At 36.5% G+C, this 12,648-nt stretch overlaps 1 protein-coding gene across 6 annotated transcripts in view; it reads right to left on the bottom strand.

Annotated features, from left to right (window-relative positions):
- Nucleotides 1-4,459: 4,459 nt before the first annotated feature.
- The window catches only part of FAM135B (family with sequence similarity 135 member B), a 493,118-nt gene continuing 484,929 nt past the window's right edge, over nucleotides 4,460-12,648 (bottom strand). For all 6 annotated transcript variants that reach the window (XM_043969533.1, XM_043969541.1, XM_043969560.1 and 3 more), the window contains 2 exons: nucleotides 10,950-11,063; nucleotides 4,460-7,606 (listed from right to left, as the gene is read on the bottom strand). In XM_043969533.1, coding sequence (XP_043825468.1) covers nucleotides 7,401-7,606; nucleotides 10,950-11,063 — 320 coding nt within the window. In that variant the 3' untranslated portion in view covers nucleotides 4,460-7,400. The remainder of the gene's footprint in view (nucleotides 7,607-10,949; nucleotides 11,064-12,648) is intronic.

Here is a 12,648-nt window from a genome sequence, read left to right as displayed (position 1 = left end):
GGTAAAGATGGCTTTGGTTTTGCCTTTTTACCAATAGCACCTGACACAGTTGTCTAGTACATATTAAGTGCTCACTTAAGAGATATTCATTGGATTGAAATGAATTGAATGAGATTGTCAGTTCAAATAATAACGTGAGGGGTAGCACATTCATTATTGAATTAAAAGCCCTGACATTTGGAGTCAGGAGAATTGAATTCCAATCCTGCCTTAAAAACTAAAGCATTATGTGGGATAAGGATCATGTAGTGACGATGGTAACCACTTCTCTCTGTTTCAATTTCCTCTTCTGTAAAACTGAGATAATAATACTTGAGGTATCTTCCTCAAGGCATTATGAAGAAAGCATTTTGTCAACTGTACCATGATAAAAATCCTTCTGGAGCGCACATACGTAGAGTGGTGTGAGAGAACTTCCCACAATATTCCAGTCTGACTCCTTCTCAGAGCCAGCCAGGATCTTTCTTTCCCAAGGTTAATGGGTCCAAGCCCTTATAGGTCCTTACCTATTGGGGGGACTTGACAGCTCAGCTGGTTTCAGTGAACAAGGAGTCACCTACTTCCACCCCTCTGCTAAGATGGAGGCTGACCGGACCTTTACCATCTCCCCAGACTCTGGGCCCTAAAGACCATTAGGCCTTATCATCTCACCTGAAACTATGCTCTCTAGATCTCTGGGCATTACCTTGCCACTAAGGCCTTTACATCCTGTTCCAGCTGACCATTTCCTTATGTGATGTCTTCTTCAATTAGAATATAAGTGCTTTGACAAAAGGGACCGTCCCATTTTTCTATTTGTATTCTCAGAGTTTAGCATAGTACATGACCCACAGTAAGCACTTAACATGTTTCTATTTCATTCCATCCCCTACAGAAACGATATATTCTTACACAAGTCAGTCACATGAGTGTTGCTATCTTTTAAGCAGTCTACCATCCAGTACTCAGTACCTGACTAGAACTGGCTTTGGATTCAGAGATTGGAGCATATTGTTTGTTTGTTTTTGTTTTTGTTAGTGAGGCAATTGAGGTTAAGTGACTTGCCCAGGGTCATACAACTAGTAAGTGTTAAGTGTCTGAGGCCGGATTTGAACTCAGGTACTCCTGACTCCAGGGCTGGTGCTCTATCTTCTGCACCATCTAGCTGCCCCAGAGCATATTGTTTTTATTCTCATTTGTGGGGAAATCTTCATCCTTTGTTTCAAGAAGGAGGAAATGCAGTATAATGGAGGGAGCATGAGACCTAGAGCTAGAATATCCTGTATGAATCCTAGCCACGCTATGTATACATGGACAAGTCATTGCATTTATTGGCCCTTGGTTGTTTCACCTGTAAAACCAAGTGGACGGACTAGATAAGAAGTCATAGATTCTCTTTTGGCAGTCCAGTGAAGCCTATGGATCCCCTTTCACAATGATTTTAATGTTTTTAATTTTAAGATAAAATACACAAGATTACAACAGAAATCAAAAGTTATTTTTACTTATTGAAGTTCATAGATCTCCTGAAATCTAACCATGGATAGATGGTTGGGACTCCCTAAACAAGGTTAGGGACTCCTGAAATGTATGATTTCTCAAATCCCTTCTGGCCATTTTATTATTTTTGGAGCTAGGCAAATGTTGGGCAACCAAATTTGAAAATGGTGTTTTTGCTTTAAAATCAGGTCAGACAATAAAGGTTAATAAGACATTTCTTGGGTATCTCACCATTTGGGTCTCAAGACACATAACAGTCATCATTGGCCTTACTGGAATAAGTATACAACCTTTCCTTTGGGGACTAATTACCAAGGAGACTAGTTTGAAAAGAAAAAAAATCATTTAGATATATAAATTGTGTTCTGTTAAAAACAACATAAGTATTGCAAAATCAGGAGAACTTGATTTTAGTCCTGGCTCTGTAATTCATGGTGTGACGGATTGATTTCCCATACCTGAAACCTCATTTCTGCATCTATAATAATGAAAACATTGGACTAAATAATCTTAACTGTCCCTTCCAACTCTATTATCCTATATTCTATTTTAAAACATGCCCCTTCCAACTCTAAAATTAGATGATTCTTATCTTACTTAAGTACCTCTTAAGTAGATACTTAAATATTTGCTGAATTATAATCTTCACAGTGTGAATGTCTAGGTGAAAAGTGGAAATATATATAGAGATTTATACTTTAGGCCTCCAGAGCTTGGCCAAATCACATTCACCTCTTCTGGTCCTCAGTTTTTTCATGTGTAAAATGAAGGTGGTACACTATTGCTGTTCTGTCATTTTTTAGTCATTTCTGATTCTTCATGACCTCATTTGGGGTTTTCTTGGCAAAGATACTGAAGAGGTTTGCCATTTCCTTCTTCAGCTCATTTTAAAGATAAGGATACTGAGGTCGATGAGGTCAAATGACTTGTTCATGTTCATACAGCTACTAAGGGTCTGAGGCCAGATTTAAAGTCAGGAAGAGGAGTTATCCTGACTCCTGGCTCAGCATTCTATACTTGATAAACTATAAATTCACTCTGAAAGCTAAATCCTACTATTTTATAACCTAATGAGTCTCCAGAATCAATTAGAACTTGAGTAAATAGCGTATGAGTATCAACCAAAAAAATTGATTCAATTTCTTTTAGTCATAGTTTCCCCGCCACAAAAAAAAAGTTTAACAAAAGTTATGCTATGTCTCCACCACCCCCAGTATAATTCTTGAAAATTTCCAGCAAATAGTTGGAAAGATTTGTAGCTGTGTAGATAGGTTATTTCATCTGTCCTATAATTTGATCAATCATAATTCCAATTACTGTCAGTAAAACTAATCTCCATTTTCATTAATAATAGACACTGGGGAAAAACAGAAGAAAGCACTATTATTAGAGCAAAGACGATCTCCTTTCTCTCTCCATATATGTGCATGTGTATATATCTATATTTAGATATACATACACTCATCTCTAAATTCAAATTTTTGATCACTGAGAAATTGTTTACATGGTAACAAGGGCTTTCCTTGAACGTAGGTCTTCTAGTGACTATGATACACCACTTTTCTTTCTTTTTTTTTCCTCCTCACTTTCCCAAGTTTTATTAAAAGACTGCTGACCGAAAAAAAAAATTGAAAGTAAAAAAACAACAACCCCCCTCCCGCCCTCCCCCCAAAATAAGACTACTGACCACCGGTAGAGCACCATGGAGATAGGTGTCTCAAATAGGGAGAGGAAAACGGTTATATTTATAGTGAGAAAATGTAAGTTATCTCCTCATTATCCTAATCTCCTCCTTGTGGGAGGTTCATGGGAGATCTTATCCTTATTTGGGCTTCCTGAGGGCCTAAGACAACCTCCAAGGCAGGTACCTTTTTTCTTTGGAGGTGTGTTTTTGGAGGTTTACATGTCATAAAGTGAACCTAAGGACACATTTGGCCCTTTCTGCACATGTTCCTAAAGATATGCTGAAAGTTGTCAGACTCAGAGGGTCTCTGTGTTTATGATATCTCTTAATATCTGGTTTCTAGGGATATGCCACTTTTCTAAAGAAGAAACTAGATCCTTATCTTGGCAAATATTTGGTTTAGCGGCAGCTAGGTGGCGCAGTGGATAGAGCGCTGGCCCCGGATTCAGGAAGACCTGAGTTCAAATCCGGCCTCAGACACTTGCCACTTACTAGCTGTGTGACCCTGGGCAAGTCATTTAACCCCAATTGCCTCACTAAAAACAAAAAAAAAACCCAAATATTTGGTTTATGCATTTTCTAAATTGATAGTATAGGTTGGTTTTTCTATTTCTATCTCTCTTAGACTCCTCCTAGTCTCTATCTATAACATATATATCTGCATACATATGTGCATATATACACAGTTAAAGGATAAAATATGAAATATAGGTCATATTTTTCCCCAAAAATTGATTACATAAAACTTTAGGATAGTCTACAATCAAGGTTTGTTTTCTAACAAGATTTTCATCTCTCACGTGCACATACATGCACACGTGCATACACACTTATTTTTTTCCTTTTCAAGAGATACCATTTTAAAGATAGGGCCCATATTCATAGACAGTGAACTTCAAATCAACATATATTATATAAAAGCATAAGATTTAGTGTTTACAGTAACCTAAAGCAGTATTTAGATTAATTCTGTCATATTACCGATGAGGAAACAAACAGAGGCCTAGAGAGGTGAATTGTTTTTTTCTGAATCAATTCTGCTGAGGGTCACACTTGTTATAACCAGTAGGGCTGAGATACAAAGTCATATGTTTTAGTTCTTGCTCCAAATCCAGGGCTTTTCCCATTTTTATCAAATTAGAATATATACACATACATATCTGTATATGTATAATATAGATACATTTATATATTTATACATATATATATATGAGCACACATGTTGGTGTGTGTATATGTGTGTAAATATAAAATCTTTACATATATATATATATATATATATATGACAAAGTCTTTCCAAATGAGGCTACCTTAAGTTCCTAGAAGTCGGACAAGCACACACTCTTATTTGTAAAATTAGCATGTATTTTCTACATGACTGTAATATATATTCATAAATCAGTTGGGCTTTATGATAACAATGTCTTTACAACAAAGACAGCTACCCCAGTGAAAAAGAGGCACTGGGGGATTTCAAATCATTTCATTGCTGAACTATTTATTATTGCCAGTATTTGTATCAGTTGGTTTAGGCAGCACATTGGAGATTTTTTAGAAATCTGCTTATTTAAATGGACAATACTTGTTGGATTCATCTTGGCTTTATAGCCATTGGCTCTGAGGGTCTTCAAATGATCACACATTGACACATAACACAGACAGGTTCATAGACATGCAATGGCAAGACTGATGTGTTCATGGGAAAGGATGCATTTGGTCAAGATGGGGACATTATTATAAATTGTGAGCCTTTCTTCTGGGGTGAACATGCATCATAAAATCCCTAGTACTGAACATTCAGAGAAATGTATGACTCCACTGGGCCTCATAGATATAATTTTCTTCTAAAAAAAAAGAGAGATTCAGAGATTGTACATTATCATTAGGGAGATGATTATTTTCTTGTAATCAACTTTAGACAGTCTGACAATATGGAGCCAGGAGTTGATTCAAAGGAACTTGGCTCCAGTTCTGGCTCTAGCATTTAATCTGTGCATACTTGGATGAATCAATTAACCCTTATGGGCCTCAATTTCTTCATCTCTCATATTAGAGAACTGGAACACATGTTCCCTAAGATCTTTCAGCTGTGACATTATATATATATATATATATATATATATATATATAAACATTTTAAGTTCTAAGGACCCTTTAATCTTTAATATACTACATACTCAGGTCCTTTTCAGCTTTAACATTCTATTTTCTACATTTACTTCAAGCTCTACCATTCTATGACTCTATGATTTTTTTTTTTTGGTAACAACTCAATACTATGAGATTAATGGAACACAAAATAGAAGGAAGAAGCACCTCTAAGCTAAAATTCAACTCATTCTTTGGGTGGCTACCTTTTCTTTCATCATATCCCTGACCCTTATAAAAAAATCTAAGCATCAACCCCATGAATATTTTAATCATTTTCTCAAGCCCCCAAGTCTCAGTTCATCATTTTAAAATATATTCTCCAGATGAGCAAGCATATTTCCCAATACATTCTCTTTTCTAACTCTGTGCATGTTTCTTTTATCATATACAAAGGAAACAATGTCCCAAAATTTTGTAGTATAGATACTTGGAGCCTAGTCTTGCTGAATTTTCTTGAAGGGGTGTTTCCACTTTTGGTGAATTAGATTCTTGCAGGGTAAGAGTATGAAGCCTTTGTTCTCCATAGTTTTCCATAGGGAATAGCCTCTGTCCTGAACTTTTAAAAACCACTTCCACTTAATTCTATTTAAAAGCTACACATTTAACCAGCATTCAATATTCTAAATTCTTTACTGGGAGTTAGACCAACCAAACATGATGTTTGAAATTTCCTTTCACAGGTCACTTATTTTATCTTTTAGATAACATTGAAATTACCAGTCCTCAAAGCCTTTTCAAGTTGGCAAGTAGCTTAGAGTCAATCTAGTCAAAAGTCCTTATTTGAAAGATGAGGAAGCTAAATCTCACAGGGGTTGAATGACTTGCCTGTGCTCATCCAGCTAATAAGTAGTAAAATTGGGACTTGAATCTGGGTCTCTTGACACCCAGCTCATTGCTCTTTGTCTACTCTGAATTCTTGTGTCACTTTGCTATCTCCTTGTCTGTTGTCATGTGAGTTTTTAGCACTTTTCTGAAGGCAAGATGACTTTAGGGTATGCTCATTGTAACTGGGTTACAATTTCAATTCTTCATCCCTCAATTTAGATGTCTGTTTCCTTATGAAAGAGAAACCATTGGCCATTTTAATGTTCTTCCTTTTTTCCCCCATTTCCCCCACTCTGGCATTAGGTGGTAAGTTGGCATTTCTTTGGATGATTCCAATAGTGCCAAGAAATCCATGTATTGCAGTCTCTATTTTAAGTTCAGTGATTCCAATTTCTTGTAAGTAAATAGCCCTGACTAAAAAGAAAGACGTAAACATCACCAATGGTAAAAGTATGATTTAGACCAGCTATTAAAGTAGTGATCCAGAAAAAAAAAAAAGATAACTGGACCAGCTGGCCTAATATACTCTTCACGGGTATTTTTATTTCAGGATCCTTAGGATCACTGATGAACTACCTTGCTCCCTCCCTCATGTTCCCACCCCATCAAAAAAAAAAAAAAGGTTTTATGAAGAATACCCCTTTAACCACATATGAAAAGGAATGATGGAATGGAGATCACATTTTTTTTAAACAGAGATGGCACGAAAGAATTTATAAAGGATTCTTTGCACATGAATAATCTCCAGTTCTACACACACAAAAAGAAGTTTTAACCTGAGTTCTGAAATGTTTCTATGCATTTGTATCAGCCGACAAACACTCAAGCTGGTAATGCTTTGGACAAATCAAGTTAAATGGGGGAGGAAGCCATTGTTCTATGCTATTAAGATGATGACACTGGTCCCACCAACCTCTCTCCCAACACTTGTTTATTTTTCTTCTAGTTCTTGTGAAGCTTCTGTAATGAGCCTTTGGGTCACCAGACAAATGACAACCTACAATTTGGTAAATGATGGTTTGCTTGGCTTTCCTAAACTGAGATAGGAGCAGCTTCAATATCTCTAACCATTCCCATAAGACATTCTCCTTTCCACTTTCCACGTAAAAAGCAATTGAGGCTCCTATCTCCATGTTTAGCATGGGCCTCCCAAATCTAAAAAAGCTGTATGTTTCAGCTAAAGGTCTGGATGATACTAAAAAAGTGCACTGGTTGCTTTTTGGAGTATTACACAGTACCCTAATTGACTCCCCTAAAGCCATTATTTGAAGTAGTTGAGTCCCGTGACCAGGAAAAATTTCTCCAGGAAGAGTTCGGAATCCAGTACAGCTATGTGGGCAGCTCGGCCGATCAGGGCATTGGCAGTGTTGGGCAGAGCGTGGAACACGTTGTGTCGAATTACAGTGCAATCCTTGGCCTCAATCAGAGGTTGGAGAAGGTTGTTGATCATCTCAACATAAACTGGGCCTGAAAATTGGGGTGGGGAAAAAAGAGGTCATTCACAAGATAGGAGTAACTACTTAATGATTTTCTACTTTAACTAAAGTGCTTCTGTCAACCTCCAACACAGGTGAAATCAGGAATTCCTGAACTGGGACTTTGAAAACTTGCTGTGCCATGGACCTCTTTGGCCCATATACCTATTCAATGACTTTTTTAAAGCACCAGGAAATAGGATTACAAAGGAAATCATATTAAAATAGTTATCAAATATGTACGTATTTATGTATGTGTATATTTGAAGTTTAAAACCTTTGCTCTGGAATTATAAGTCCAACAAAGTATATTTATTTTTCAACATTTTAAAAATTAAAATAATTAATTTTTATTTTCATTTCCTTCTCTCTGTCCCATTTGTAACCCATTGAAATGTCAAGAAATATGGTACATATGAAATCATGCAAAATATTTTCACGTTAACCACATTGAAGGAAAAAGAAAGAAAAATAAAGAGAAAATATGTTTCAATCTGCATTCAGAGTACATCATTTCTCTCTCTGGAGGTGGACAGAATTTCTTATCATGACTCCTTTGGCATTGTTGTAGATTACTGTATTGATCAGAGCAGCTAAATCTTTCACAATTGCATATCATTACAATACTGCTGTCACTGTGCACAATGTTCTCCTAGTTCTGCTCACTTCTCTTACAAAAGAAATTTCTCACAACTATTCTACTTTGAAGATAGGAAGGTAAAGTAGAATTATCATCATTTTAGAGATGAGAGAAGTTCAGGCTTAGAGTGATAAAGAGATTTTTTTTATTACTATTTCACACAGCTAATGAACTCAGGAACCAGGACGTTAACACAAGCATTTTGATTTCAAGATTACTGCTTCTTTCACCACATCACACTACTTTATGTATTAAATTCTATGCACATGTCAGATTCTGTTGACATCTGGGTAATACAAGGGATAGCCATTGGGAATCTGATCAACTGCCATTATGTTTGAAGAAAATAGAGTGAACAGCTAGTCAAACATGATATAACAAAACCTTAGCCTAGACTAAGACAATAAAAGAGGCAATATAGTATAGCAAACAGACATACAGCCTTTGATTCAGGAAATAAATCCTGATCTTGGAGCTACAAGACCTGTGTTCAAGTACAAATTCTACCATTTACTAGCTATGAGATCTTGGTTAAAGCGGTAATGTGATACAGTGGAAGAGCCCCCATAAACTTTCCTAGTCTCAGTTTCTGATCTGTAAAATGTATGGTTAAAATAGATGATTCACCTATTAGAACCCTTTCATATGAAAATCTAAAATTACATAATCCTGAGTCACTAGCACTCTCTAAAGTTTAATTTCCACATATGTAAGATGAAAAGAACAACACTTTCCCTGGACTTGATTTCCCTTAGGAAATTGCAAAGTTCTTTTTAATGACTTCAAGCTTCTCCCTGAAACAAAGACCCATCTTTTTAATACAACATTCTATTTTATTGTTGTGTGGCTGCAAGTCATGGAATGCCATGATCTTTGAAGAACTGAAATTGATAATTATGTAAAGAGCAATATAGAGGTGAATGGTATGATTGAATAGGATGAAACACATACCAATCAAAGGATGATGAAAGAAAAATGGAGCAAAGGATGTTATAAATGAGGTGTAATAATGAATACAAAAAAAGAAAGAAAAGATGGACTGAGCCAGTGCCAAAAGAGAGAGGGGAAACTGATGAATGGGACCCATGTTCAATCTTCATGGCCTTAGAAAGCACAGAAGGACCCCAGTGGTGAAATCATAGGGGAACATGAACAAGAGACTCACAGGATGTCAAGGACTGGATAGGTTGCAATCTGCTTTACTAAAGGCAACAGCCACATTAATGAGATTCTAAATACATTTGAGCAATACTTTCTTGACTAAGTAAGGTTGCTTTGGGGATCAAATGGGTAAATATGTATGAAATTATCTTATCAAGAAAAGCATGATAAAAGTATGGGGTATTATGTTTATTTAATTTATTATCCTAGACACATTGAATTCAGACACAAGGGGACAACTCCTTTAAAAAATCTCTGAAGCAACCAACAAGCCCTCATGAAGCATCTACTGTGTGTCCAGCATTATGCTAGGCTCCTTTAAGAGTGAGTTATAGTGGAACAAGTCAATGGCCTGATTCAAAAGGGTAAGGAGCATCAGTCTGAAACAGAGGACTTTGGTCTACCAATTCTTTTGTTATTTTCTAAGAAAGGAGTTTATAAACCAAAAGTCTAAATTACCGCTGATGACGTAGCTCACTAAAAGATAACCTAATGTAGGAGAAATACACTGGATATGAAATTAGAATACCTGAGTTCAAATCCCAGCTCTTTCCCTAATTAACCTTGTGAATTAAAACATGACACTAGACTTCCTGGGGCCATGGTTTTGTCATCTGCAAAACGAAGGTATTATGTTATGTAATCTTGTGATTCCCTTATCTATTTTTCAACACTCAAATGAGCCCATAATCTAACTAATTACTGTGTATTCCCTTCACATTTATTCATTCCACAAGATTCTTGTCTAAGTGTCTTTCATAAATTCCCCTTAGAAGATCCATGCAATGTAACTGAGGTTTTTCTTTGGTTTTCCTACTATTTTGTGGATATCAGGATAACACTCTGACTGTTCATTAACTATTCTTTTGTACTGCATGACTGGCCACTTTTTTCCTTCTCTACTTACATGTCTTAGATGCAAGTCAATATTAGAACGTTAAGGGGCAGTTAGGTGGCACAGTGGATAAAGTGCTGGCCCTGGATTTCAGAAAGACCTGAGTTCAAATCCGGCCCCAGATATTTGACACTTACTAGCTGTGTGGCCCTGGGCAAGTCACTTAACCTTCACTGCCCCACCAAAAAAAAAAAATAATAATAATAGTAGAATATTAGGCTCCTTACAAATAGGGATTGTGTATTTTATGTATTTGAATCTCCAAGCCTGGAATCATGCTTAACCCATAGTATGCACTTAATAAATGCTTCCTTTTATGACTGATGGAACATTGTTTGTTGCATATTAAACCCTCTCCATATGGTTTTCCATTGTTCTCTGATCTACCTGCAAACTTGATCCTCTGAAATTTTTGGCATTTAATTCAGAGACATTTGTATAGATGCTAATCACATGGTTTTTGGGGTTTTTTTGCTTTTTTTTGCTTATTGTGAAATTTAATCATTTGTTACCTTACATAAGGCCTTGCTTGTGTTGTCAGCTGGAACTTTCACAGCAAGAAACTGTAATCATTTTTAGTTAACATAGTCTTGGACTCAAAACAAGGAAAGCCTGACAATGTTGTAGGACGTGACCTACCTGTATGCCTGTCCTTGAGGGCCATTTTACACATTTCAATTCTTGCTGAATGAAATGGCACATACCGGTCTTGAGGAGAAGCAACCAACACAACATTTTTAAAATACTGAAGGCCTAGAACAAAAAGGGAAAAATATACTTGTTTGTTGTTTTCTTTACAAGGAAGGAGCAAAAATTTCATATACTGTTCATTTGCTGGATTATAAAGATAGAGTAGACACTATTAAATATTTGTTGTTTATCTGAAGATCTAATGTCCTTACACCATGACAAAGGCAGAATTATAACCTGGGGACATTGTGTGATATCATTACCACATTTGAGGTCATTGAACTTCAGGGGCAAAAATTCCTCACTGGTCCCTGAGTAATACACAGTATCATATGGGAGAAGGTGCACAGGAAGCCTGAGGGGTCAGCTGTGTCCACTATCACATGAGCAGTCCTCCAATATCAGGGCCCATTTTGCATCCTCATACCTCACCCTGCCCTCAAGAGTCTTGTATTCCTGTGGCAGAATAGAAGTGAAGGACAACATCACCTCTTATAGCTTTCAGAATTCCTACATCCACTGCACCTTCAAAAAGTACCTTTTCTAGAGTGTTGATTTGTATATAATGCTAGCATATGACCCAAGGGGCCAAATACAATTTCAAAAGTATCTACTGAATGTCTATTGAATAGCATATGTTGTTTCAGGTAATAGGAGAGATATGACTAATAAATTATGGTCATGGGCAGTTAGGTGGCGCAGTGAATAGACCATTGACCCTGGAGTCAGGAGTACCTGAGTTCAAATCCAGCCTTAGACACTTACACTTACTAGCTGTGTGACCCTGGGCAAGTCACTTAACCCCAATTGCCTCACTTAAATAAATAAATAAATAAATAAATAAATAAATAAATAAATTGGCGTCATTAACATATTCAATTTAAAGACAAGAGGGGAATAAAGATACTAATATAGACAACTGTACTAATATATATAAAATTTATTTTTTTATTTTATTTATTTATTTTTTTGCGGGGCCATGGGGGTTAAGTGACTTGCCCAGGGTCACACAGCTAGTAAGTGTCAAGTGTCTGAGGCCAGATTTGAATTCAGGAACTCCTGAATCCAGGGCCGGTGCTTTATCCACTGCAACACCTAGCTGCCCCAACTGTACTAATATTAATGCTAATACTACTAATAGCTAGTATTTATGTAGTACCTCTTATTTACCAGGTAAGTGATAAGTGCTATTCATAAAATCTCATTTGATTCTCACAACAATTCTGGAAAGTAGGTGCTATTATTACCCCCATTTTACAGATAAGGAAACTGAGGCAAACAGATTAAGAGACTTGCACCGGGTCACACAGCTAGGAAGTGTCTAAATTCACATCTGAACTCAAGATTTCCTGACTCCAGGCCCAGAACTCTAGCCTAGCTTCCTCATATAAAATAAAACTTGATAAGTCCTTTAGAGAGGTATAGCACAATGTGTTTTATGAGGTCTGGAGTATGTAATAATTAAGAAGTAGAATCAAGGAAAACTTTATGAAGGGTTTCACATTGGGATAGTAGTTATTTTTCCCCTGTTATTCTTTTTTATAACAAAATGGTTCATTCCTAGATGTTTCCACTATAGCCATTTAGCAAGCCACTCTGGTGTATTCTCTGAAGCAATACATGTCCTCATGTACTGAGATTTAAAACA

This window comes from Dromiciops gliroides, chromosome 1, assembly GCF_019393635.1.
Source record: "Dromiciops gliroides isolate mDroGli1 chromosome 1, mDroGli1.pri, whole genome shotgun sequence".
Taxonomy (NCBI): Eukaryota; Metazoa; Chordata; class Mammalia; order Microbiotheria; family Microbiotheriidae; genus Dromiciops; species Dromiciops gliroides.
The sequence above is the reverse complement of the archived record's forward strand: the minus strand, read 5'-3'. Positions and strand labels throughout refer to the sequence as shown.